The following is a 27,986-nucleotide window of genomic DNA, read 5'->3' on the forward strand; positions in this document are numbered from 1 at the left end:
CAGGGAAGCAGGTTGCCTCTAAAGTCCTGGGTGGTGCCCCAGGGTCCTCTCCTGCAAGTGGAAGGGTCTCTCGGGCGCCTCTAGAATGGGGGATGCGGGGACACGGGGTGAGAGGTAGGGTGGGGAGCTGTCCCCCAAGGGCCCCGCGCAGAACCGCGAGGTCCACTGCACCCTCGACACCCTAAGAGGCCGCCTGCCCCGGGTCCTCGTCGCCGGCTGGCGCCACCCGCCTACGCCCCTGGTTTGGCTCCCGCCCCAGCGGGAGGCGGGCGGGAGTCCCGGGGGCCGGTGCGCTGCGGGCGGCGGCCGCGAGGGGCGCTGCGGGGGCCGCGGTTAAAGGCCGGGCACGGGGGCGCGCGCTCAGAGGGAGCCGCGCCGCAGCCGCAGCCGCGGCCGCCGCCGCCCCCGCTCCCCGCGGCTGACCGGAACCCGGTCGCCGGGTCCCTGCGGCCCCCGCGGACACCGGACCCCGCACCGGACCCCAGCCCGGCACCGGGGCTCGGCTCCGGGAGCGCGCGCGGGCGGGCGGGCCGGGGACGACATGGGGAAATTCCAGTCCAAGCACGGTGAGATGCGGGGCGGCGGGCAGGCGGGCCGGCGGGCCGGCGGGCCGGCGGGCGGGCGGGCGCCGGCCACTCACTGTCCCTTCCCTCTCCCCGCGCCCTCCGGCCGCGCCGCAGCCGCTGCAGCCTTCAAGCGGAGAGAGAGCCCCGAAGGTGAGCGCGCGGGGCGGCGGCCGGGGCGCGCGACTGCCACCGGGGCTGGGACCCGAGCACAGAGCGCGACGCGCTTTCTGCCTTCGAGGCCTGGGGGGCGGGGGAAGGCGGGGAACCTGGCCTTGGGGCCTCCGGGAGCGCACAGGTTTCCCCGCCCCAGACCGCGACCCCGGCGGCGAGGGGTGGGCGCGCCGGGCGGCGGGGCGTCGTCCAGGCGCAGCTCCCGCGGGCTTACCGGGCGTCTCCTTCCCTCCTCGGTGCCCCGTTTCCCGCGCGTCCGCCCACGGGGCCGCAGGGGACAGCTTCGTGGTGTCTGCGTACCTGGGTGGCCGCAGAGGCACGGAGGAGGCGGAGCGGCGGGGCTGCGTGGAGCACGGCACAAGGGACAAGCAGGTAGGCGTGGTGGGCCCGGCGGCCCCGCTGGGGCCAGGGGACCTGAGTAGCAGCGTTGTGCCCTCTGACCCGGACCCAGGACCCCAGGGCAGAGAAGGCGAGGGCCCCGACGGCCCAGCGAGAGTGACTCGGGCTGGGCCAGGCGGCCCCTCCCTCTGCGGGAGGGGGGATGTGGCGCGAGGCCTCACTCTCCCAGGCTGGAGGAGTGGGGGCAGGGCTGGGGAATGACCTGCTTTGGGCTCAGCGTTGCGCACAGCAGTGGCGGCCAGAGTTGAAGGCCTCCGTGCTGCCCATCTGCCGTGTGGGTGACCGCTGGCCTGCGGGGATGCTCACGGGAAAGCCAGGCTTCAGAGGGACAGCCAGGGCCACCCGGGCTGCAGGTGCTGTCAGGGGCTGCAGGGGTCCCACTCAGGACCCAGCGCCCCTGAGAGTGGATTTGGAAGGTGTTCCATCCAGGCCTGGGGCACCAGAGGGGCCTTGGGCAAACCAGACTGCGCACGTTCGCCAGGGAGGAGAAAGAGGCCGGTGGACGGTCGCGGGCATTAGTGTGGACTGGAGTTGGGTAGGTGGCCATGCCAGGCGACTGAGACCCCCTCCTCGAGCACGGCTTGCTCCCCTCAGAGCCCCCTGCAGACAGAGTGCAGCAGCTCACGGGCACGTCAGCTCTCCTTTTGGAAAGACGCTTTTCTGGCCGGTTGATAAATGGAAAGTTCTGAGTGTATTTGTAAACACTTGTGTGGCCTCGTCCTGAGAAGGGGCCCAGATACGCCCTGAAATCATACACACACTAGAGTTATGCTTCCTGCTTTCTGGGGGTGAAATTTTACTCCCATACCTGTGGAGGTAGGAACTCCATTTTACAGTATTTGCTGGGTACGTCATAGTAAGGTTGCATGGACATTTGCTCCTCGGTACCAGGGACCGCCCCAGCTGGTCTCTGTCCCTTCTTTGGGCTGATTCTGTTTGCCTGGGCAGGTGGGTGTTGGTAACGGGATGGTGTTTCCTTCCCGCTTGGTCCTCCTGTGTGTAGGGGGCGGCAGGTAATCCAGAGTGGTCGAGGGCATGTCCACCACCTAACCCTGTCCTGCCAGCCACCCGCCCGGGGGCGTTCTCCTGGGCGTGGGCACGGTGGGCCTTGGAGCTCTCGGGCGGGGCCGTCGTTAGCTCAGGACGCGGACAATACAGCAGAGCAGGTCCCACACGCAGGCGGTGTTCGTCCCGGGCTGCGGGCTACGGAGACGGAAAACAGAATGCTTCCGCTGTGGCCGCGGGCTATAGTGCCAGGTTACGATGGTTTCTTAGGCCAATGGACTCCATGCTCTCGGGACGTTCTTGAAAGAACAGTGTGGGGTTTGGCTTGGGTTGTTCCCTTGTTATTTTGTTCTCAGCTGTGGTCTGAATGTTTGTGTCCCCCCCAGAATTCATGTGTTGAAACCTAGTCCCCCGTGTGATAGATGCAGAGGATGGCCTTTTGGGGGTGATTCGGCCCTGAGGGCAGAGTCCTCACGATGGGATCAGTGCCCACATGAGAGCCCCAGAGCACCGCGCGGCGTTACAGGCAGAAGGCCAGGTCTGCCGGCCCCTCGGTCTTGGACGTCCAGCCTCCAGGACCGTGAACGATGAATTTCTGTTGTTTATAAGCCACTGGTCTGTGGTGTGTTGTTGCCGCAGCCTGAATGTCATGCGACAGCCTCATTTCATGACACCACGACGCAGAAAGAAAAAATCTCAGAATAAGGGATGGGCCTTTAAATGTAATGCATTTTCTCTTTCCTCGCCTTTTCCCATCTTTTCCTCGTTTGGCCACGGGGCTGTGAGCCATGCTGGGAGTTTAGACCCCCCGGCCCAGGTGCTCAGGTGTCTGGCTGCCGCACCGCTGACCCCCCTCGCCGGCACCTCCACTCCTGCCTCTGCCCGGAAGTTGCTCTGTCGGGGGACATTGGGGTGTCAGGTCCTACGTTCCGCCTGTTTCCGGTCCTTCCCCTTGTGTGGTGTCCGGAGCCCCGTCACCGTCCCTGCCCTTCCGGGCGACGTCCCAAGGAAGGCCAGCCTGACTGTGCAGTGCCCCCAGGACACCTGGCTGGGGTCAGCGAGGGGACACGTCCTCCTTTTCTGAAGGCCGCCCTCCTGTGCTTCCACGCAGGTCAGTCCTGGTGCGCCGTGTTGCCACAAGAATTGTCCCAAATGACCTCGTGGAAATTAAGTGCATGCCCACCATCTAACTCTCACCTGCCCTCACTCACCATCGCCCCCCCCAAAATAAAGGAAATGAGGTTGATTTTGCCCACTAATTAGTGAGTCATGCTGGCTCCTGGTGCCTACCTAGTGCACGTCTAATAAGGTCTCCGATAACTGTGAGTGTTTTCGGGCAGATAGATGCCCGCTTCACGATCTAGAGTGGTCCTCCTCATTGATTCTGAGAGACGCTGCCTCGCTTCATTGCCAAGGGGCCCCAGGGGCCTGGGGTTGTGCAGCTGCCGGCCGGTGACGCGGGACATTGGCAAGAGCGGCACAGAGGATGCAGCAGGGGGTGACTGAGGCTGCACGTGCGTTACAGTCGGGAGGAGAGACGACGGTCACAGCGTCAGCGCCTGACCATGCTGTTCCAAAGGTGGGGCCGGCGGAGGCCAGGGCGAGGCCCTGTGGGGATACGGCTGCCCCTCCCGGGCACGCGCTCACTCGCCATCTGCCCGTCTGATTTCTCCATGCTCCCTGCGGGGCGGGAAGAGTCCAGAAGACAAGAATCACCACTAACAACTGAAACTTTGTTGTGACTCAAACACAGATGTCTATTGAGTAAGCCCAAGAAAGGGAATTCCAGCCGGCTCCAGAGGTGTGGGAGGCGCCCCGTGGCTTCTGGATGCCCCCCTGTCCCCCGCCCCCGTCGCCAGTCACCGTGGAGCCGTGGTGTGCGGCGTAAACCACACGTTACGGGGCTGTGTCCTGTCCTGTGGATGCCAGGGCTCCTCCTCAGCTGTCGGGCCGCAGCCACGGGGAAGGAGTGGCCTGGGTGGCTTCCAGCAGGACAGGTGGTGGCGCCGAAGCCACCGTGCAGCTCCACAGGCTGACCCCTGGCCTTCCGTGACCCGCGCTCTGGGGACGCGTGATCTGTGGAGTCCTGGCCTGTGTGGGGTGTCTGGGCACCACTCCAGGACCAGCCAGGGGGGCTTGGCTTTCTCTCAGGGGCCCGCTGCGCACCCAGGGCCCTGTTTCTGCCCTTGGATGTGGCCTGGCCGTGTGTGAGGCCAGCACAGGTGCGCACGCAAGCCTGGGGGCTCCTGTGGATTTGGGGGCAGCAACCACAGGCCCGAGGGCCCAGACCTCACAGGTCGGCAGGGAATCCCCCCAAGGTCGGGCGGTGTCAGTGTCCCTCACCCCGCCCAAGCTTCCAGAACTTCAGATGGCCTCCCTGGACCCCGCTTGGCCTACGGATGAGCCAGGTGGTCCTGACTGATCCACCTCTGAGGAGCCGCTGGGCTGGGGACCCTGGAACCGCAAGGCCGCTTTGTGGGAAATGCCTGGAGGGGGCGGGGGAGACGGGGTGGCCTGAGGACCCCAGGAGGGAGCCAGCTGCTCTGAGTGTGTCCGGGCGCGAGTGGCCAACGTTTGCCTCTTCCTCACCTGGAAACCTGGGTGGGTGCTGTCTGCAGGCGGGCCTTCCGGTGGGGAGGGGGAGCCACCGTGCCCACCTGGCTGTCCCCGGGGTCGGGGGGTGCAGGAGGTTGGGGTCGTTTGTGGGCCTGCAGCCAATGGCATCTGACGACCAGGAGGCGCTGAGGGCACGCGGGCGGGCCAGACGCCATGCACGTGGCACCCGCCCCAACCAGGTGCCCAGGGCGGGCGTGAGGGCAGAGCGTGGGCCTGCCTCGCACGTGCTCTGGCATCCTCGTATGGGTGGCAAGGACTCTGGGATGTGGACCTGGCGAGGCTGCGGCCGGCGCCCCGACCTCAGGGCCCGGGTGGTGGGTGGAGTTAGCCGTGGCAGGGCCAGAGGCGGGCAGAGGCTGTGCCCCAGGGCAGGACAGTGGTGGACGGAGACACCGCCCTCGGGATGCTGGTCTCTTGAGAAACCCCCAGCTTCTGCCTGCCCTGGGGACACGTTGGCACGTGACACTGAGCCACCACTCTCAACGTGTGCCCTTGGGGGCAGCCGCAGAGAAGCCCCACGTGCAGACCAGGGGTGGTGCTCGGGCAGAGGACGGGGAAGTTCATGGAGCGCCCCTGCTCGGGGTCACTGTGCTGAGAGGAGGGGCCTGCAGGACTGCGGGGGGCCTGGAGCAGCCCAGTTGGCTGCTGGGTGGGCGGAAACATCAACTTTGCAGAAGTAGAAGAAGAGACCTGCTGTCACCCTGCTCTGCTCAGGACGTGACTGGCCACCGTGGGAGAACCTGGTGCCACATCCAAGTAGCACCTGTCCCTTATCTTGCCTTCATTTTCCTCTGTGGAGAAGTAGTTAAGTGAATGACCTAGAGGGGTTTTGTTGAAGTCTTGCCTGTTATCTTTTCTTTAAAAATCCATGCCAGTTCGCAGTCTTCAGAAGTCAGCCCTCAGCCCTGGTAGCTGTCTGGCCAAACTGCCAGCTTTTAAAGGGGGTGTGAGCACAGACCCAGATGCAGTGGTAATCCAGAGTGTCGGTGTGGCCCCAGCCCCTGGCCCAGCAGTGCTGCGCGACCGACTCAGAGCCCTGGTGAGGAGTGAGCCGGGTCCTTGTAGCCCTGACACTGGGGTTCGAGGTGAGCTTAGGGCGATGAGTGTCAGTGAGTAGGTTCTGTCCTGGGCACTGAGACCCCGCCGTGCACACACGGCTCCTGGCCTCCGGAGCGAACTTCCTGGGCACTGAGACCCCGCCGTGCACGCACGGCTCCTGGCCTCCGGAGCGATCTTCCTGGGCACTGTGACCCCGCCGTGCACGCACGACTCCTGGCCTCCGGAGCGATCTTCCTGGGCACTGTGACCCCGCCGTGCACACACGACTCCTGGCCTCTGGAGCGATCTTCCTGGGCACTGAGACCCCACCGTGTGTGCCGAAACAGACTAGTCTCTCATTTGAGCAACAAAGTGACCGACAAGATCTATATTTTAGTTTCATCTCCCTTGTTGGCAGCACCTGTTCTTCTTCAGCCGCCGTCACCTGGGCGGCCAGTGCTCGACCAGAGCTTGCCGGCAGGGCAGCACGGCCGTGGCTGAGCCAGTCCGCAGACCCTCCCTGGGTGGGGAGGAGGTGGACGGGGCTGCCCCGCCCCTCTGACCCGCCTCTCTGGGGGTCAGGAGTTAGGTCAGGGGTCCCCAGCCCCCAGGCCGCGGAACCGGGCTGCACAGCAGGAAGGGAGCAGCGGGCGAGCCAGCGAAGCTTCACCTGCCGCCCTCCGTCGCCCCCCGTCGCTCGCGCTACCGCCTGAGCCACCCCCACCCCCAGTCGCCCCCCGTCGCTCGCGCTACCGCCTGAGCCCTCCCCCACCCCCTGTCGCCCCCCGTCGCTCGCGCTACCGCCTGAGCCCTCCCCCACCCCCCGTCGCCCCCCCGTCGCTCGCGCTACCGCCTGAGCCACCCCCACCCCCCGTCCGTGGAAAAATTGTCTTCCGCCCAGCAGCCCCTGAGGCCAGAAAGGTTGGGGACCGCTGGGTTAGGCCGTCGCTTTCTCTGGAGGTGAGACACCGAGGCCACGCACGTCCCCTGTTCTCACTCCCACCATATGGCCGGGGGCAGCCACCCAGGCAGCCCCAGCGAGGCTGTCAAAGAAATACTGCCCACAGGTAACGACCGGGAGCCCCGTGATGTGGCCCTTTTGAAATGGGGGCGGCTCCCCCCACCCCGCAAAGCCGTCCTCTCTCCCCTTGTTCGCGGGAGGCGGCCTGCGTGGTGGCCTCATGGCCACGCAGACCCCGCTCTGGGCCTGGTGCTGCCCGCCGGTCACTTGCTCTCAAGTCTCTGGGCCACAGCCTGTGCTCCGTGGCTCGGAGGCCACACGCCTCCGCTTGGGTCCTACGAGGAGAGGTGAAGCGAGGGACGTGTGGAGAGCAGAACGGGAGCGGGCGCTAGTGCCGCAGGGCCGGTCTCCGTCCTCACTGCCCGCAGGGGCGGTGGTGGATGGCAGCCCACCCATGGGCAGTAAGCGTGACGGGCCCGAGCTTCCTGGCTTTCACCCCAGGGCCCTGTGAGCTGCGCCCGCAGGTCAGCAGACCCCGAGAGGCTGGGTGCTCCAGGCGGGCCTGGCAGGCGGGGGGTCACGGTGGCCCCTTCCTCTCCTTCTCCCTGAAGAGGGCAGGCCTGTGGCTGCCGTCCCCAGTTCCCGGTCCCCGGAGCGGAGGCTCGGCTTCGGAGCAGCGGTTCGGGCCCGGCCAGGCACGGCCCATCTCCTGAGTTTGTCCTGCGCTGGGATTCAAGGGAAGCCGCCTGCTGGGTTGCTGCACGTCGCTGCCCCCGGGCCTCGGCCCCTCCTGGGCGTGAAGTGGAGCCTCTCCCAGGTTGACCCTGCATCAGACAGTCGCTGGGTTTGGAAGAAAAAGCCTGTGTCGAATGGAAGCTCTTGAGGAGGATGCCGCGGCCGGAAGCAGGCCTGGCGTGCGGGTCACCGCAGGGCCGCCGGGTCGGTGACCAGCCCCCAGGAGTGCACGGCAGGCCTGCTCTCTCTCCACGGGGCCCGGGCGCCTGCTGCCCTTTCTACCCAGCAAGGTGCCTTCTGGACAATTACGTGTGTGGAGCGAGGGGCTGACAGCATTGCAGCAGGAACCCTGGCTGGTGGGAGAGGAGGAGGGTGCCCGGCCCTCACAGGGAGAGGTGGCCTCGGTGATGGGCCGAGTGTGGGTTTCCTGGGGCAGCCATAACAAAGCCCCATGGACAGACGGACAGGCGGACGGACGGGGCGGCTTAAACGACGGACTGCTTGTCTCCGTCCTGGAGGTGGAGGGTCCAGGTGTCCACAGGCCACTTCCCACCAGGGCCTCACTCCCCTGCCTGGAGGCACCGCCCCTTCCGTGTCCTCCCAGGGTCACCCCCCTGAGATGTGACGGTCTCTTCATCAGGACACAGGCTGTGGGATCAGGGTCCGCCCCGGTGACCTCATCTTGCCAGAGGGCCTCTGCAGTGACCCCACCTCCGCACATGGTCACCTTCTCGGGAATTGGGGTGCAGTGCGGCCCTGATGGGCTGTGAGGCTTTCCTCGGCTCAGGACCGGCTCTGTCCCCTGCATGTCCACCCTCCACGTCCACCCCGTGCAGGCCCCGCCGCTGCTCTGACAGCCGACACTCAGCCAGCTTTCTGGGCTCTGCCGTCCCAACCAGGCCGGCGGCTTGAGTCCCTGAGCTGGTGCATCTCCGGGGCGGGGTCTCCTGGGGGAGAGAGGCCCGAGGGGGGCCTGGGCCTCGCACAGGGGCGGCTCCCGTGGCCACGCTGACCGAACGCTCCTCCGCCCCCGTGCGGCGGCCGCCTTTGCACCCCAGCTGGGAGCTGCACGGGCGTTGCTGCTCCGGGCCAGGGTCCCCTGCAGCCCCGGGTCCCCCTGGGAGGGCTTCTGGGGGAGGGGACCGCATGCCTGCCTTTCTGGTTCCTGCCTCCAGAGCTGAGGTCTGTAATCCTCCGGTTGCTGTGCTTGGGAGAGGGTGGATATTTCTACGCTGGTTCCACGGCCTCCCTTTAACAGCTTTTGTAAAAGAGCCTCCTCTGTTCTCTGGAGAAGAAACCCTTGAAACGCACCTCCCTCTCTGAGCACTAATTTCCTTTCCCTGCGATCAGAAGGCAAAGAATCTCTAGGAGGACCGGGCCCTCACAACCCACGGGTCTAAGCCTTGCCCGTGGGGGTGTGTCTGCAGCTCCCAGTCTCACCCCCTCCAATCTCTTCTCAGAAGAGAAGGGAAGCCCCCCTCCCCCCTCCCGTCTCCCCTTTCCCCCTCCCCGCCCTCCCCCCCTTCTTTGGGCTGTAGGAGGTTGGCGACCCCATCCAGAGGCCAGTGCACCCTGACATCCTGGGGCACGTTGCATCCTTGTGGCCTGAGGGCCATCTGCTCAGATCTTTCTCCCCCAGGAAGATGGGGCCGTCCCTGTCTGGGGGGTTGCAGATGCCCACGTGTACACCCTAAACCCACGAGGTGCCGGCCCACTGCCCTGGGGTCCCTGGATCCTCAGGTGAGGGTTGGGCAGACCCCAGACCCCACCGGGAGGCGTTGGGAATTCTTCCTGAGGGAAGCTGGACCCGTGATCTTACCTGTGGTCAGCAGGCACTGGGGCATTTCACCGTGGATCTTTTCTAGGTCTTTGATGGCTAAAAGCACACATTGGGGATGCCTTAAAGTTAAATATTTTAAAATAGTTATGTGAAACAGCAGCCTTGGGCTCCCTTCGTTGGTCTCCTGGGGTGGCCGTGACAAAGTGCCACCAACTGGCCGGCCTAAAATGACAGACGTTTACTCTCTCACCGTTCTAGAGGTCGGACCTCTGACACTGAGCTGTCCCAGGGCTGCGCTCCCTCTGGAGGCCCTGCGGGGGGGTCCTCCCTGCCTCTTCCAGCTTCTGGGGGCTCCAGGCCCGTGAGAATGTAGTCTAACGCCGCGGATTTCCACTTGGGTGCGAAAGGGATTCCGGCAGTTTCTTTCCACGAGCTGGTTGGGAAGAGGCCCTGCACCTCGTGGCCTGCAGGCCCGTCCTGGGCACCTGGTTTCTGTGTCCAGGGCTCGCGGCCTGGCGCCCTTCCCTCCTCGGCACGCGCCCCTCTGGCCCTTTGGCAGCTACAGGTCAAACGTCTCCGTTGGCCTCTCCCCGGCCCGGGAGCGCCTGTCCGGCTGCCGCTGGGACGTCCACTCCCCACAGCCTGGACAGAACTCCCAATGTACCCCTGGGCCTGCGTCCACAGCCTGGCCTGCTTGGGACAGCCCCGTGGTCCCCGGGCCCTCGGTCTCTGGCACCCCCATCGCTCAGCAGATCTGCCAGCCCCCCGGTTGGCCTGGAGTCGAGAACTGCCCATGTGGGCCGCCTGCTGGGCCTCTGCGCCGGCCAAGTGTCCACACGCGGCCAGGTAGGCACGTTCCTCCGCCCAGAGCCGCCTGCTGGCCCTCGGAGCCTGTGCCGACTGACTCCCGCCTGCCTCCCGGCCACCCCCTTGTCCACTCTGCCGTGTTTCACGTGTTGTGCTGGCCCCTGGGATTTTTGCTCACTCCTTGGCCCGGGCCCTGCCGTGGACGTCTGGCCTGTCCGGGGGGCCTCAGGCTGCCCACCAGGACTGTCCGCCTTGCCTGTTTCAGACCCCTGCCCTCCTACCTGCCCGACTGAGTCATCTTCCCAACACCGGCCAGCCGGAGCTGGGTCACTAAGGTCCCAAGGGTCCCGGGCTGGGGAAGCCCCGCTGGGGGGCCAGAGTCCAGCTGGCGACCTCTGTGACCTCGGCCAATCACCACGTCTCCACCTGTGGGTGGGGGTGGGATTTGGGTGCTCCCGACCGGTGCTGGATGTGTTCTGTATCCACGCCACCCACAGCGGTCACTGCCGGCCACGCTGGTGGCCGGAGTGTGGCGAGTGACAGGAGAGCTGGATTTCTAATGTGGTTTCATTCATAAATTTAAATGTAAGGAGCCACATGTGGCTGTGGCTGCCACGTGGACAGCACAGCTCCAGAAAGCTCCATTTGATGTCCGCTAAGCCCCGGGGCCCCTCCCCCTGCAGCTGCAGTTTGGAAAGTGCAGAGCCCCAGCGAGCTTGGCGGGTCTCATGTATTTCAAGGAACCGTCAATGGCCAGTGTCTGCAGGCATAGGCAAATCCCTGCTCATTTTTGACCATGCTGGAGGTTTGGGTTTTAAAATTGGCCGGAATCCTTTTAGATGCAAGAAAGCAAAGCAGATCATTAGCACCAGGGGTTCAGTAGTTTTTGTTTGGCGAGCATGTAATGCACCTAAATGTACAAACACACAAATAGGGGAGAGGACCATCGGAGACACACACCTTGGCTCGGAAAGGAGGATAAACTTAAGTTCAGGAACATTGACTCCCCTCCGTCCCTCGCTGGGGCCGTGAGAAGGGTGAAGGCCGTCCTTGGTGGTCCCAGATCCAGATGATACACCACGGTCTGCTTCCAACCCACAGAACCCTCTCCCCAAAGGGGTGTCAGCAGAGCAGCAGAAGCGGTGAGGAATCCATCTCACACCACAAATTAAATTGGCGGGGACACTGCCGAGGGCCCTGCTTTATAATCCACGGTGGAGCTGCTGAAGGGCCCACGGGAGAAAACACGGGCAGGCGTGGCCGTGCAGCTGATCGTCTGTGTCACGGCTCTTCCCACACCCTCATGTAAACATACCCACGGAGTCAGAGGTGCTGGAGTTTGTGGGTGAGGAAGGAGGACAGTGAAAGGATACCTTGGAAGAGAAAGTCTGGGGTCCAGACTCCACTGGCATCAGCGTCCACGGCTATTGAGTACACGGAACCCTCCCGGGCTGCCCGGGCAGCAGGCTCAGGGCTCCTCCGTGGGACAGCGCACCCTGCGTCTGCAGCTGGTGTTCGTCTGGGTTTTTCTGAGTCACACGGAGATCCCAGGTGACTGTAAAGGGTGAGCAGAGGGTGCTGGGGTGTCTACGTGGTGGGGACAGCCCCTCCAGGGGGACTGCAGTGCCCTGGGGTGGAGGACCCCATGCCCACCCATGAGCCCGGGACACCTGCGCCTCCTTCGAGGCTTCTTAAGGAAAACCTGGAGAAGGGCTGTGAGGCAGGAGCGGGTCTCCTGCACTCGGGGTTCTTCCCATGCTCCCCAGACTTTCCCAAACCACGAGGCTGCCCTGGGCCTGGCGACGCTTCTGAGACGAGATCATCATCGTTTAACAAAGAGGCTTTTCAAAGGAGGAAATGCAGATGGTCAACAGGCACACGAAAAGGTGCTCAGTGGCGCTAATCATCAGGGAAATGCAGATCAAAACCACGAGGTGCCACCTCCCACCTGTCAGGATGGCCATCATCAAAAAGACGAGATAACAAGTGTTGACGAAGGTGTGGAGAAAAGGGAACCCTCGTGCACTGCTGGTGGGAATGAAAATTGGTGCAGCCCCTGTGGAGAACAGTATGGGGATTCCTCAAGAAGTTAAAAATAGAACTACCACATGATCCAGCAATCCCATTCCTGGGTATGTATCCAAAGAAAGCAAAAACACTAACCCAAAAAGATAATATGCAGCCCCACGTTCACTGCAGCACTATTCACGATAGCCAAGACACGGAAGCCACCTAAATGTCCGTTGATGGATGAATGGATAAAGAAGATGTGATGTATCTATACAATGGAGTATTATTCGGCAATAAAGAAAAAAATCTTGCCCAAAACATGGATGGACCTTGAGAGCATTATGCCAAGTGAAGTAAGTCAGGCAGAGAAAGACGAACGCCGTATGATCTCTCTTGTATGAGGACCAGAAACATGCAAATATGTGTATAAACCAAACTCACATGTACAGAGACGAGAGTGCTGATTGCCGGGGCTGGGGGTGAGGGTGGGAGGAGTGGGTGAAGGAGGGCAAAAGGGTTAGACAAGGCAAGTGCAGGTCTCCTCAAAACACTTTCTGTCTTTCACGGGTGGGGTCTCAACCCCATTGCTTGAAGGGTGGGTCTAGGTTCCTGTGTGTAGAATTGGGGAGGGGGCGCTGGGCTCCGTCCGCTCTGACGCATGGGGGCCGGAAGCAGCCTCAGAGCCACGAGGCGGTGTTTCCACCTGACGCCACACAGGTGCTGCCAAAGAGAGGAAAACCCTGATGGCTCTCCTCAGAGTGCCCGGCCCTCGGGCTCCGGAGCCGCGACCAGGTATAAACCTTTAGCGTCTCCAGCCTGTTTCTCTCTGCTGTGGGCACTGACGTCACTCGTGGACACGTGGGGCCTTCTAAACTAAAAACACAAATGCATGGGGTTCTCTTCCACTTTGGAGCTGACCTTCCTTTGAAATAGGAAACATGAGGCTTTAATATGAATGAAAGAGACGAAGAGTCCAGTGGTTTTTTCAGAGGAAGAAGTCAGATAGGGGAAGGTGAATCTGGGTCTGCAGCTCAAACCCGGGGGCATTAAACCTCGTCTGAACGGGAGCGGTGGAGGGCACGGCGGTTCAGGCATGTGGGGGACGAGGGTCTTGTTGGTATGTTGCGTGTCGTGACCTCTGTGGCCAGGAAGCTTGGAGGGCAGCTGTAGGTGCTGGAAGGATGATCGCCCGCGATCTTCCGTGTTCTGTGAAGTTACTCGTTGTTAGCTCTGAAGACGGAAACAGGAGCAGGCACGACAGGGAGAAAATTCGGTCTGCAGATTTGTTGCAGAATGATTTAGTGTTAAACAAAAAACACAATTCCAGGGTGCTGAGAATTGAAATCACTGAAGACATTTTTGGCGTATTTTATGGCCACTTCTCAATTATCTGGGGTAGAGATTATGTGTGTGGGTGTGTGTGGGCATGTGTGTGCCTGTGTATATATATATATATGTGGAGGTACGTGTGCATGTGTGTGTATGTACACGCGCATGTATATGTGTTTTCATGCATATGTATATGTGTGTACACGCACGTGTATACATGTGTATACATATGTAGGAGGTGTGTGTGCGTGTATATATATATATATATAGCTTCTCACTGACCCTCCTCTTATTATGTTTTCCTTGCACATGTCTTAGGGTGGAGTTATTTCCCCAGCAGGTGGCCTGGGTGCCCCTCCCGCCCCCCTGTAGCTTATTCACAGCCATGGGCTGTGGGCCAGCTCCTGGGCTGAGTCCCCCGTGGTGCGTGTTTTCAGGCCTTCCTGCCGCGCGCGTGCCAGCCATGCTCCGGTGGGGCAGGGTGGCCTCACCCAGGAAGCAGGTTACGGCCTGTGCTGGCACGTGAGGTCTGTAGGCGTTTATTTTAGGAGACCCTTTGGTCCTCAAACGACTGAGCTTCTAGACCTTCAGTTCCAAATTCGGTTATTTCCCAGCCTGGTTAAGCGGCGCTAACACAGGGGCACCGATGGGCAAATCTAGAAATGCCCCTCGGCTCCTGAAGTGCGGTCGTAACTTGGAAAGCAAGACGCTGAAGGCCTCTGTGGTTGCGGGCAAGCCCCGCACCGCCCCTCCCCCGAGGCCTCGCTGTCCTTAACTTTCGCTTTGAAATCAGGAGCTCACAGCCACAGCCGCCGTGGCCCCTCGAGTGGAGACCCTCGTGGCGTCGCTGCACCTGAGTAGGAATTATTAAGCCCCAGAACTGCGTCGTTACACCTGAAACTGTTCCGCCGCTGAAGCCGAGACTCCCACCACCTGGCGTTTCCAGACAGACGCGCTGGCCCGGCACCTTCCAGTCAGTTCTGCCCAGGCTGCCTCGGTCTCCCTTGCGGGTGTTTCTGAGCTGTGTGCCCACCAGGCCTTCAGGCAGCGGCGTGGGCAGACCCCCTCTGCCCTCCGTTCTCTCCCGCCTGAGGCCACCGTCCCCCCTCCTCCCGCTGCCCCACCCCACCTCCTTCCCCGTCCACTCTGCTGCACCCCTGACCTTTGACTCCGGGGCGTCTCTCCCCAGTGCCGCAGCTCTTGGGGTTTCTTGAGCCCTGCCTTTGCCTTCTCCCGCGTGGCCCAGTTCTGTCCAGTGCATGGTGAGCCCAGGCCTGCCCACCTCACCCCACACCAATCCCGCCGCATCCGGCGTCCTGAGAGCCCCGAGCAGGAGCCCAGCTTCCTCTCCGGCCCCCCCACTTGGTCCAGGTCGCCCTTGCCTAGATGTCCCATCACCCCCGCCCCTTGCCCGGCCCCAGGCTCCTCCCAAACTGACCCGAAGTAGCCTTGGTCACCTTGGGCACTGAAGTAGCACAAGCCCGCTGGGCACGTCCCCTGAGGACCCCGGCCTCCTCCCTGAGCCCCGCGAGCCCCTGGCTGACTGGGGTGCTCACTCCGGCCCCGCATCTCCACCCTCTGCCACGCCCGGGTCCCCATCCTGGTCCCCAGCGGGCAGCCCGGCACCCGGGGCTGTCGTTTGCAGGAGTAACCGCGGGTGGAGCTGCCGCCCACGTGGCCTCTGGGGAGCTAGTTCCCTGGCTGTGCTGACCGCAGAGCCGGAATCAGGGTGGTTCCGACGGCCCCTTCCAGCCGTCCCCAAGGCCCTCCCCACGTGCCGCTTCGGAGCTACCTGCTTTACCTGCCCAGGCGTCACCTGTCCAGGGCGGGGAGGTAAGGCCTGGATCTGCCTCTGATGACCAGAAGCCCTGCTGGACTGATCAACATTCCACGACGGCCGACAGCCCGCGAGGGGGGCTGGTGTGAGCAGAGCCCAGGGGCAGCCAGGGGGTGTGGCCAGAGAGGTGCTCTGCGCCCCTGGGAGAGGTGTGCTGGGGTGATGGGCGCAGCAGGCGCGATCCATCTGGCTTCCGAACAGGTGGGAACGCGTGGTGAACAGCACCTTCACGATAGTACCTGTGACCCTGGGCGTGGGCGCCGCAGGCCCCGGACCCCAAGCATCCTCCTGGCGTTGAGGCCACCCTCCCCTGAGGGAGCTGGGGAGCACCAAGGGTCTGTTCTACCAGGAGCCATTCGCTCTGGAGGATGCCCCCAGCTGGCGTGCTAGGTCCTCCTCCCCCCCACACCCCTCCCGGTGCTCCCCCAGGGGAGCCCTCCCCCCCTCTCCCTCCCCCTCCCCCTCTTCTTTCCCCTCCCCCATCTCTCCTCCTCTCTCTGACTTCCTGTGTTCTTCTCTTCCCCCTGCTTGGGCTCCCATCCACACTGGGCCCCCCTCCTGCCCCCGCCTGCAGACATCTCATCTCGGGACTCCGGAATTCACCCAGTCCAGGCTCTCAGAAGCAGCCTTGAACTTAATCCCATGGGGCTGTATTTCCAGACCCCAAGATGCTCTGTGGGCTTTAGCTCCTGAGCTGCAAGGGGGCTGCAAACTCCTCTGAGAGGATAACCCCATATTTTTACTGTTCCAAGATCAGCGGTGGGGCCAGGGCAGTTCCTGGGGGTGGGTGCATGCAGCCCGGCTCTCCCAGGGGGACCCTCTGGATTCTTGAGACAGCAGCGTGTCCTTGGATCCTGCACAGAAAGGAAATTGGACTCAACACACAGAGCTAGTTTTCCGTCCTCTGGGGAAAACTAGTTCTCAGAAACTCAGGCCTGGGGCCTCCTCGGAGTCTAAAGAATCCACTGTGGGAGCAGACGCGGCTCCCAGTCTGCCCTCGCGGTCTGCGCTGTGACCCTGGCTTTGGAGCAGGGCTGCGGTCTCCCCACCCCTGCGGCCGGAGGAGGGGCCTGGTCGCAGCTGGGTTTCTGGCCAGTGTGCTTCCCTATCTGTCCCCCGTTTCAGGAGAAGGCCCTGTGAGCGCGTGCGTGGGCAGTCACTCTGCACCCCGGCCTCGCGTCACTGGGAGGACAGCCGAGGCCGCACGGTCGGCGGCCGGTTCAGGGTTCTCAACCGCCTTTCGGCTTCCGGACGGTGCTGGGCTCGTTCTCGTCCCAGAGCCCACGACTGTTACCTTATATGGAGAACGGGTCTCTGCAGATGTCATTAAACGCAGGATCTAGAGATGAGAGATGGTCCTGGTGGCCCAAACTGCCACCAGGTGTATCTCTGTAAGAGGAAGGCGGGGGGCGGGGGGCTGACCCAGAATGGAAGATGCACCCAGGAGAGGCCGCGTGGCCACAGAGCAGAGGTTGGCGGGATGCGGCCATGAACCCTGGGGCCCCCAGGAGCTGGGAGAAGCAGGAGGGACCCTCGCTGGGGCCTCCGGGGGAGCTCCCTGCCACACCGTGGTTTCTGACTTCTGGCCCCAGAACTGGGAAAGGATACGTTTCTTTGTTTTAAGCCACCCAGCTGGTGGCCATTTGTTACGGCTGCCCCAGGACACTGACACACTGTCCTCCAGGCCCTGTGACCCTTGACAGCTCCTGTTTGTTGAAGCCCAAATCCCGCAGACCCCCGCACTAAGCCCTGGTGAAGAATCTGGGTTGAATCAACCTGGATTTTTGAAGGAAACACAGTGCAGGTTTATCTGTTTGGAAAAGAGGAGATGCCTGCCCTTCCTGGAGCAAAACAAGGCCTGAACTAACCCCAAGGGCTGCTGCCTGGAAGGGCCTTGAGTTTTCCCGGCAGCATCTGCGGGGGGTGGTGGCGGAAGGCCGGGATGTGAGCCCCCGCCCACCCCAAGGCTTGTCAGCTGCAGAGGACTCGCCACAGACCCGCGTCCACGCCAGGACCCCGGGTGGACCCGGGTTCAGGAGCCAAGCAGCCTGGTGGAGGCCGGGCACCCCTCACGGCTGCCTCTGCAGGGAAGCAGGCTCCCATGCAGGTGGGCGGCCACAGGAAGGGGCGACCGGGCCCGAGCGGCCGGGGAGCTGGGCTGCAGGATCTACCAGGAGGTCCCCCTGGGGTCTCAAGTTTGCAGTGGTCTGTAAGATCCTTCCAGGATGCCCAGCATGTTTGTCAGGAGCAGTTGCTAACCAGACCCTTTAACAGGCCGATGAGGAAGCAGGTTTATAAAGGCCATCTTTTCACACGCCCCGCCCGGTTCACGGCTCCGTGGGAAGAGCAGAAACTCCAGCCGCACCGTTTCCCTCAGGGATCTTTCCGGGAGTCGGGGGGCGGAGAGCCTCTGCTCCGTCAAGCGTGTGGGGTTTCCAAGGAAAACGGGCGGCCCCGAAAACCCGGGAACATGTTTCCTAAGGTTGCAGAGGCACTGAATTTTGAAGGGATATGTGAATGTTGACATTTGGAAAGCGGACGGTGTTCAGGAGATGATCGTTTACGTCACCAAAGGTTTCTCCTTTCCAATCACCCAGACATCCCCACATCCACGTGGCCTTAAACAGGAGCCCATCTCCTGCCCCTCAACCAGGCTCGCACGAGGGGTGGACGGCCCAGCGTCAACAGCTCTGGTGGATGGAGGGGGCACCCTGGCCATGGGAATGTGCGGCTAGACCTCTTGGCTTTTCACGGGAGGCCAGGGTCTGAGCTTTTAGGTGGTATGTCCCAACACCTCTGTGCCTGTAGGCCTCACCTGGGCAGATGGGCCGTCCTGGGCCTTTCAGCAGGACCTGACCAGGCCAAGGGCCGCTTGCTGGGAAGGACCAGGAATTCAGTTTTGTGCCGTGGCTCATGGAGCAGACGTCCTCGGGAGTCTGAGCTCAGGACAGAGGCACAGCAGGGTACGTGGCCTCTGGGGGCCGTGGCCCATGGGCCTGGTGGGCTCCCCCGAGAGCCCCTGCGGGTGAGAGGGGCAGGGATGGGACCATGGGGACCCTGCAGCGAAGGCCGCGGCCACCTGACGTTGACGTCCAAAGAAGGACAGGGAGAATAAAGCATCAGGATACGTGGGCCCTGGTGCCGTCCCAGGGGGCCAGCAGAGCGCCTGGCAAAAGGAGGGCCCGGCGGATGCCGGAGAGTGAACGCAGATGCTGCAGGAGCGAGGGGGGAGCTGCCCCTGCCGGGTGCCGCAGGGGGTCAGCAGGAGCTCAGGCCCCACGTGGATCGTAGAGCATGGCGATCTCGCAGGCCCTGCTGGCTGACATGGGGGTCCCGGGGCCGCATGGGGATGGAGCCCGTCACCAGGAGAGTCAGGAGGTGGTTGGTGCCAAGGACCATCCGGGCAGGCGGGGAAGCGGGAAGGCGGGGGCCAGACTGGAAAGCGAGGTGAGGTTGGAGGGTTCTGTATGCAGGAGGCTGGGGCTCCTCTGGGGGGGCAAAGGGGAGCGAGGGGGGAGGTTGATGCTGGGGAGGGTCTGCAGCCGGGGCTCAGAGCAAAGGGGGTGCACGCCAGCATGGGAGGGGCATCCCAGGAGGGGTGGGGCTGGACCGCCCTGGGGAAGGCGCTGCGGCGGAGGCGGGGCCCTTGAGCGGGGCCATCAGAGATGGGGCGTCTGTCTGCACCCCGGTCGTGCTCGAGGGCCCCGGTTTTCGGGCCACTTAGGAGGTCACCCTGCGGGGAGTGGCCGCACATCTGGTCAGCAGCCCTGCGGGAGGTTTTATACGTTGCAGTTAAAGCTCTTGGCCCTTCTATTGAGCCAAAGCAGTGAAGATTAAAGGGCATTTTTGTGTAACCAGGACGGATTTGAAATCACCAGTCACAGGGAGCACGGTTACTTTCCCTGCAACGCTCTTTCTTTCCCTTGATTGCTCTGCATCACAGAGGTTGTTGTTGACTCAGGTCTTAAACACTGCGTGTTCTAACATCGGGGTGTACGTGGATGAACATTCCTTCAAATGTTCTGAACGTCCAGCTATACTAGGGAAGGAGGTCATGACGGCTGTCGTATCCGTGGCTGATTAGGTACCGTCCTGGCCCGTTGTGTCCTTACTGTGTTTGCGATCGTAGGGGAACATCTCAGGGTCCAACCAAGGGTCTGTGCAGACCATGTCTGTCTTGACCCTCCCCCAGCCCAAAGCATTTATCATCTTCTCTGTAACCAACACAATACGCCAAAAGCAAGTGCTCAAATTATTTTAAAACAAAAAAATGGGGTGAATTTTTGAACTTCCAACTTTTTTAAGCTCACACGTAGAGGGCCTGGGTGGGTCTTGTTTTCCCTTTGACCTCTCAGCCGAGCCAGGCGAGCGATGTGGAAACCCTGGCTTCCTGCCTGTCGCTCTGGCTCCTGGTGGCCGAGTCCTCCGGGCCAGCCACCAGCCCTTTCCCAGAAGTGGGTCTCGGGGCCTCAGCCATTTCACCCCGAGACTGGCCCTTCTAGCAAGAAATGCTGTGCTCTGTTGCCAGCTGACCCGCAAGCCTCTGGCACCTGGTCTGGGAGCTAACCGCTGCTCCCCACAAATGCCTGGGACCTCAGCTGCATGGCTTATTTTGATTTTACAGAAAAAAATTTAACCAAAAATCAGGTTTTTAGAAGTGACTGGAAGTTATCTTAACGTCCACCCGGGAGAGAGCTCAGCCCTGTCTTTGGGCGGGAGAGGACCTTGTGAGCCCGGGCGCTGCGTGTGCAGGGCGTTCACAGGACCCCAAGGACTCTTGGAGCGAGGCGAAGCGGGTGCTTTCGATGCCAGCAGGCTGGGTGGCGGAGGGAGTGGCGTCTTAATAATCGGGTGTCTTTATTTCTTATTAAAACAAGTTCACTGCCCACCTGGCGTGCTGAGAGAACTATGGAAGCAGCCTTATTCTGAAGGCTGTGACCTGGAGGGGGTTAGGGCAGGGGATTAGTAGAGAGGAAGATGCCAGGGGCACCTGTAGGGGCTCTGGAGACAGATGGCAGGGGTCCCCCTCCTTCCTGGGCCCAGCGACACCAGCTCCACCCCACATCTTCCTCGAGGCTCCGTCTGGGCAGCGATGGTCCCTGCACCGTCCAGGTGCTCTTGTGGCGCCCACGGCCGTCAGAGCCCCAGGCCAGGTTCCCTGACGTCACGTGCGTAGGGGCCCCAGCACAGCCAGCATCTCACCCAGAGGAGCCCACGCTGTGTCCCTGGGCCCCACCCTGCTGCACCCGCGTTCCTGGGGAGACCCCGGGGCCTGGGTGGGGGGGGTTCCCTTCCCCACGCAGAGCGGGACATCCGGGCCGGTCCTCACTGAATTCACCCAGGGCAGCGCATGCCCAGAATAGGAGGTGTGCGTTTGTCTCCTCGTTCCCATGGACCCAAGTATCTTAGGGCGTGTTTGTGGTTTGTGTTTTTCATCAAGGCCTTCTTCAAAATAATCAGTTTGAAAATCTGGGTAAAAGCATTCTAGGTATTTTTCGTGGTTTTTGTTTTGTTTGCTCTCAGAAAGAACAAGCTAGAGATGCAGAGCTGTGTTTGAGGATGGCCCTTGTCCCCTCCCCTCCTGCCGATGGACATGGCCATCCCGAGGGCACTGGTGGGCCTGGCGTGAGGGGCTGGGTCTGGCTGGTGGCGTCAGGCCCCTAGATGGGGAACCTGAGAGCAGGGACCAGTGTCACAGCCACGTGGGCCGAGCCGGCACCGGGCCTTCTGCTGTTCTGGTGGTGACCAGGGCACCTCGGGCCGGCAGAGGCTCCTGCAGTCACCGGCCAGGGCGAGGATGCCGCCAGGAGGCCCCCGCTCCTGAGAGCGCGGCCCCATCTCCCTGCCGCCCAGTTGGTCCTGCACGAGGTCCCTCCCGGCCGGGCCTGATCAGCGCCCTCCGAGGCACCGGCGTGGTGACAATGCTTCCCACCCCCAGTCTGTCTGCGTGACAAGGCGGCAGCGGGACAATCTGACCCAATGATACTGCCACGCGGAGATGACATCAGGCCTGTTTGTGGACAGGTCAGGGCTGGTCCCCCGCCACTGCCCGCAGCCTGAGGGGCAGCGGTCGGAACCCTCCACCATCCCCCGTGGGACCCCGAGCATGTGGGGTGTCAGGTGACCTGGCGGGGCAACCCCACTGGGCCTCCTGCCGAGTTGTCTCCAGCCTGGGCCTGAGCCCCTGGGAGAGATGAGGGGCCCCAAGTGATCTGGAGATGCTGCGTCAGGAGGTGTGATAGAGCCTTGGGGCCTAAGAGTCACCGGGGGAAACGCCCGGGTCCCTGGGGGTAGCGCCGCGTGACCCGCCACTGGGACACTAGATGGAGCCAGGGTCTGAGGCAGCTCCCCTGGCCATGTCGCCCGTCTTCCCGTCTCTGTACTCTGACTTTTGTGGGCTGTCTCCACGGGCCACGTGAACTTCTGTTCTGTAGCTTCCTGGCTGAAACACCCTTTGGATACGTTGGAAGTCTTGTCCCATTTTTCCGTAACTGGTCTTGGGATCGGCTGTGGAAGCCGGGGGGCTTCTGTCTGTGCCCTCGGCCTGGCTGCCCTGGAGGAGATGCCGTCCCCCTGCAGCCCGGCCCCTGGGTTCGTGGGTGTTTCGCGGGCAGGTCACTCGGGTTCTTGCCCGGCTGTGACGGGAGATGCTGCATGCGGGCCAGGGAGCAGAGGACAGGTGGCTTCTCCTGTCCGCAGCCCAGGGTTCTGGTCTGTGCCCACCTCTCGCAGCAAAGGCCAGGCCGGAGCTTTGTTCTCACTGTGGCTGTGCCCTCGGGCAAAGGCCACGTCCCTTGTGCGGGGCTCCTGTTGAAGCCCTGGCACTCTCACGGGCACCATGTCTCGTCCTGGAGACGCTTCTCGTGGAACCAGACAACATCCAGGGATGTGCGTGTGTTTTACTTTCAAAAATCTGAGGCTTAGTGAGTGTGGAGAGGTTGGTATTTCTAGACCAAGAACTCTTGACGCCCCAGGAGGTGGGGTCCGGTTCCGGTACCCGGAGCTCGTGTTGGGGTGCACACAGTCTGCCCTGTCCTTTCTCCCTGCAGGAGCTGCCTGGCGGGGACCCCAAGGAAGGACCTTTCCGGGACGACCCGTGTCCTCTAGAGGGTAAGTCCTGCTCTCCAGACCTCACTGACACCACACCGTACCCCAGGCACCTGCCCCCAGGACACCCTGACGATGGGGACCACCCACGCCCCACGCTCCCCAACCTATCCCACCACACCCAGGCCAGCCCTGGCTGGTCGCGGGTCCCCACCGGTGGCCATTGGCAGGTGCAAGCCGGGTTCCCCAGTCTTAAAAGCAAATTGTTCTTAGATGTGCTTAGAAACACATCTCACGTGGGCTCCGTCACATGGAGACGACACGGACTTCGGTCTGGGGGTTGGAGAAGCAAAAGGCGAATCTCAGGGCCTCTGCCCGTCCACGTCCCTGGAGACCCGCGAGCCCGTGGGCCGGAGGACAGGTTCCGCACACGGGCGTTTCGGTGCATCCACGGGTCACCCGTGGGTGTGATGTGCCGCATTAGTGTAAGGCTGTCCAAAATGGTCTGCGTGTGAAGCATGACCGCCCTAGTCACCGCCACACGTGTGCATCTGCGTGGAGCGGGTCCACCTGCGGAGTGTGACAGGTGACCACCGGGCTTGTCCGAGGGTCAGGTTCCGGGTGAGTGTTCTCAGCGTTACGTGGACGGGGAGGCCGACCGGCAGGGCTGCTTTCGGAGGGGCTCCGCGAGCCCTGGTCAGCAGCTCGGGCCCCGGGTGTCTCCTGGCAGCTGCGTGTCTCCCAGACACACCCGGCTCCTGTCCTGGGGAGTGAGTGAGCCCGGAGACCAGAGCGTTCCTTATCCGTCAGAGGTTGGGGAGGGGGCTGCCCGGCGCACAGGCAGCTTCCCAGGCTCTGGAGTCGCGGGCTGTTGGGAAACCGGACCGTGTCGCTGGGGAGGGGAAGCCAGACAGCGAGTGCAGCAACCCTCCTGGAGGCCCCTCGGGCCGGGCCGCCTGCCTGTGGGCCTGCAGGGCACCCTCTCCCCGCCCCAAGCTTCGAAGACATTGCAGCCAGGCAGGCAGAGGCAGGAGCGCGCGTCCGGCCACGGCTCACCCCGGGGAGGGCCGCCCTGGCCTCCGCTTAGGTCCCTCGATGCCGCGTGTTCCGGAAGCCCAGGCCCTCAGCCCAGACCCGTCTGGAGAGGGTCTCAGGCCCGGCGAGGACTCGGTGGCCCCGGGGCCACACCCCCTCCCCAGCCCCGCGTCAGCCCCCGGGCCAGGCCAGGGGAGACGGACCCGCGCCACCCCTCTCGTCCCTGCAGTGGCCCTGCTGCCGGAGAAGGCCGAGGGCCGAGAGGGCCCGGGACAGCTCTTCGGCACAGACGATGGAGAAAGGGCAGCGAGCCGCGAGGGCCCCCGCGGCCCGGGCAGGCGGCGCCTGAACGTGGACGTAGGTCTTTGCCCTGCTCCCGCTCCTGCAGGCGGCCAGGCGCCCGGGGGGGGGGACGCGTACTGCGCTGACATGGGGTCCCTGCGCCCTGCAGCTCCACGCGGCAGGCTCTGCTGGGTGGAGCTGTCGCCGTGCACTCGGCCAGAGCTGGCCAGTGTGGCCCCAAGTAATTCGAGGCACTTCCCCAGCGCCACGGAAATGACCCAGCAGTCGACCCTACCGACCTCTCACCTCCCCGGCCGCCCGGGAGGGAGGGGCCCGTTTCCTGGAGGGCAGGGCGGGGGTCGGGGTCCCGGCACGAGGGTGAGGATGGCCCTGCCTGTCCCCGTGCACCCCTGCAGGCGCTCCAGTGTGACGTCTCCATGGAGGAGGACAACCGGCAGGAGTGGACGTTCACGCTCTACGGCTTCGACAACAGTGGCAAGGCCACCCGAGAGGTGACACGCTGTGTCTGCGTCAGACGGCCCCTGGAGGGGCGCTGGCAGCAGACAGGCAACCATGCCCGCGCCTCCACGCTGGGACAGGCTGAGCCCCCTCCAGGGTGGCAGGAGAGGCTGGCACCCTTCATAGGACAGGCTTGCGGGGGGCGGGAGGGGAGCCACCGCAGGACCCGGGTCACCGACAGAGCCGGCTGGAGTCCGCGTCCGCTCCTGTGACCGGCTGCTGTCTGTGCGGTTCCTGGCAGAGCCCTGCACGCCTGTCTCTGCCCCGGCCAGCAGCCCCTCCCCTCCGCAGGGCGGTGAGGGCCCCAGGCATGCCCCCGGCGCTCTGCTGGCTTGTGCGTCCAGGAGGGGCAAAGTGCCTCTTGAAAGGAAGCAGACACATAGGATGACTGAAATAAGTGTGTTTGAGTTAAAAGCAAAATTTGATAGTTTATCCGATTGCTAAGTCTTTTGAACATAGATTCGGTTTGAAATTTAAAAGGTCGGAAAGATGTGATTCCAGCAGGGCTGCTGGCTCAGGCCGCGTGGTGCATTCACAGGACTGAGGAAAGGCGTCTCAGATAAGCTGTCTCCTTTAGCTGGGCTCTGCTGGGATGCCGAGTGAATCAATCAGGCAGGCAGCCTGGAGGCGGCAGCAGGCAGTGTGGGTTGGGCGGTCCTCCCCCCGGTCTTCCTGTGTCCATGACGTCCATGCCCGCCCTCAGGACATGTCCAGTCTGATGCACACCATCTACGAGGTTGTCGATGCCTCGGTCAACCACTCCTCGGGCAGCAGCAAGACCCTCCGAGTGAAGCTGACTGTCAGCCCTGAGCCCTCCAGCAAGAGGAAGGAAGGTCCCCCCGCCGGCCAGGGTGAGGGCCTGGGCTCCTGGGCTGCAGCAGCTCCCTGCTCAGGTGCCCTGAAGACCCTGCTTTAAACGTCAGCCCACCCCTCCTTGCAGGCAGGCTTCCTGCACCCCCTGCCCCCGTACTGCATCTCCCCAGAGCTCTCACTCACCCTGCCGGGGGGTGTTAACTGTGTCTACTGTTCAGTGCCCCCATCACAGAAAAAGTCTCTATGGCCTCCTGAATGTGGAAAGCGGGGCCTGGCACCCGGCGAGGGCTCAAAGCTGCTTGTTCAGTGAAGGAATGAGTGCGTGGGTGCTTGAGTGAGTAAATGAGTGAGCGAACGAGTGGGTGAATGAGTGAGTGAGTGAGTGAGCGAATGAATGAGTGAACGAGTGGGTGATTGAATGAATGAATGAGTGAATGAGCAAATGAATGAGTGAACGAGTGGGTGATTGAATGAATGAGTGAATGAGCGAATGAATGAACGAGTGGGTGATTGAATGAGTGAATGAGCGAATGAATGAACGAGTGGGTGATTGAATGAATGAGTGAATGAGCGAATGAATGAGTGAACGAGTGGGTGATTGAATGAGTGAATTAGTGAATGAATGAGTGAACGAGTGGGTGAGTGAACGAGTGCCCACCTGCCTCTTTCAGACCGGGAGCCCACTGGATGCAGGATGGAGGCGGAGCTCCCCGAGGACCCCAGGGTGGCCGACAAGAGGCTGTCCACGCATATCAGGTGAGGGGCTGGCGTCCAGCTCTGCCCTCCTCAGACGCGAGTGGCCCAGCCACACTCCTGCGTCCCACAGGCCTCCGGGGCTGTCCCCTTGGGGTGGCCCTCCAGGATGGGCACCTGGGCACAAAGGCCTGGATGTGGCCAGGGAGCCCCGGTCACTCCCTGCCATTGGGTGGGTGGCCGGCACTCGGGCTGGAGCTGGGCGCTTCCAGCGTCGTCTGAGAGACCGTGGGCCTTGAAGGGCAGCAGGGGTTCGGCCTCCAGACCCTCAGCCCAGCTGCTCCCGTACCCTATGGCTCCACTCACTGGGGCAGCAGCCACGGAGCCCTAGCCGGCGTCCTAGGTGACGCAAAGACAGTGGAGGACACTGGGTGGGACCGTGGTCCTGGGGTCCCCTTGGCCCCTGCTTGTCCTAGCACCCACCCTTTCTGGGCGGGCGTGCTGTTCAGAGCACGGCAGAGCAAACCCTGCCCCCCATGCTGCACCAGGAGGCCCACCGCCGACCCCCACCCCTGCTCTGAGCGGGGGCCGTACTGCGTGGACGAGAACACGGAGCGGAGAAACCACTACCTGGACCTGGCGGGAATCGAGAACTACGCGTCTAAGTTCGGACCAGGTGGGTCCTGGAGACCGGGCCCCTGGCGCCAGGCCTGAGGGCGCCGGGTCCCTGCGGCGACCCAGCTGGGGCCCCGAGTCCCAGAGTGGGCCCTTCAGGTGTGCGGGCAGGACTGGGTCCGGGTGGGATGTCCCAGGCCCCGCCAAGGGTCTCACGGGTGCCGTGTCTGCAGGGTCCCCCCCGGCGCAGGCCAGGCAGGAGCCCCCGGCCAGGGCCGCGCACCCGCAGGGCCGGTCCCGCTCCCAGGAGTCGGACGCGCACGCCGCACACCATCGCCGCTGCCTGGGGCTGGCTGAGCCCGCCCTGCTGGCCGCTGAGCCCGTGCCCCGGGCCCTGGACCTGCAGCCCCGGCCGAAGGGGCCGGAGAGGCCATTTTTGAGGTCCCCGCAGGGCTCGGGGCGGCCGCCTGGGGCCCCCGGCGGGGGCAGGCCCGGGAGAGCCTTCAGCTTCCACCCGCCGGCCCCCCAAGCCCAGGCCCCGCCCCAGGACGGTCACCATGTCCCGCAGTCCCTGCCCCCACCCTACGGCCACAGGCGGTGCCGGCAGAGGGGCCGGGAGGGCCACTCGCCGCTCAAGGCCGCGCCGGGCCAGCCCGCGGCGCTGGAGCACGAGGCGGTGCGGGAGCTGCCCCCCGCGCTGCCGGGTGAGGCCTACGCGGTGCCGGCGGTCCAGCGCCACGAGCACCACCACCACCACGAGCACCACCACCACCACCACCACCACCACCACCCGGCCTAGCGGCCCGACGCGCCGGGGACCCACGCGGAGAAGCCTCTCACGCCGCGGCACCCCCCCCCCCCACCGAAGCTTCCTGTGTCATCCTGAACACACTTGTACGCTTAGCCACCTGCACCTGCTTCTGTCACGATGCCACAGCGAGGCCCGCGGGCTCGAAGGGACTCTGCTTGGACGGCCTCGGCGTGTTCTCCTCTCGGAGCCCCGCTGGGTGCGTCTCCTGTGCAGCAGGGGGCGCGAGGCTGGTCACCGGCCCCGGGTGGCCGGGGGCTTTGTGGCTCCTGTGGCTCGTCCATGCTGAAGCCGGGAGGGGCGGCTCGGGGCAGTCGCTGCTCGGGGCCACGTGTGCGGTGGCGAGTTCCAGCGTGCGAGGCCGGCACGGATCACGGGGGAGAAGGGTGGCCACGCGGGGGGCCAGGGGAGCGGCCGGAGTCCAGAAAGGCGGAGGTGAAAGCCAAGAGGAGGGGCGGCCAGGCAGGGCCACAGGCGGTGCCACCAGCATCCTCAGAGGACACAGAGGTGGCCAGCGGGGCCAGGGAAGTGTGGGCGCCCCCGAGACACACACACGGGCAGCTGGACAGGAGGCGGGCATAAACCATTGAGTGCCAGACACAGCTTCAGCTTTGGAAAAGCGCGATTCCCTTTGGGAGGCTGGGAAGAGGGCTGCAGGCGAGCAGGAAGTCTGGGTGTCCTGGAACCTCGGCCCGCGGATCCCCCTGAGGCAGGACGTGCCGCTGCTCCGTCTGAGATGAGCAACTTGTGAATTTGTGCAGCTGGTTTTGTATTTGCCTCCTTGGCACTGTTTTTAAGGATAAAGCAAATTGGTGGTTGACCTGTGATTGAGTTCTTCCCCAGTCATAATAAAAATACGTGCATTTTGTAACATGTCACACCTTGTTCTAAAGTGAGTTTTCAGTCGAATCGGTCTGTCC

General features: G+C 63.3%; 1 protein-coding gene across 1 annotated transcript; it reads left to right on the forward strand.

Moving 5' to 3' along the window:
* Positions 1-507: 507 nt before the first annotated feature.
* On the forward strand, positions 508-27,932 carry NKD2 (NKD inhibitor of WNT signaling pathway 2). The gene is made up of 10 exons (XM_068531771.1): positions 508-566; positions 681-716; positions 1,012-1,109; positions 22,304-22,364; positions 23,566-23,693; positions 24,035-24,130; positions 24,841-24,988; positions 25,622-25,706; positions 26,192-26,319; positions 26,492-27,932. The coding sequence occupies exons 1-10, from the start codon at positions 542-544 to the stop codon at positions 27,055-27,057; spliced, it is 1,371 nt and encodes a 456-aa protein (XP_068387872.1). The 5' UTR covers positions 508-541; the 3' UTR covers positions 27,058-27,932.
* Positions 27,933-27,986: the final 54 nt, after the last annotated feature.

This window comes from Eschrichtius robustus, chromosome 2, assembly GCF_028021215.1.
Source record: "Eschrichtius robustus isolate mEscRob2 chromosome 2, mEscRob2.pri, whole genome shotgun sequence".
NCBI classification, from domain to species: Eukaryota; Metazoa; Chordata; class Mammalia; order Artiodactyla; family Eschrichtiidae; genus Eschrichtius; species Eschrichtius robustus.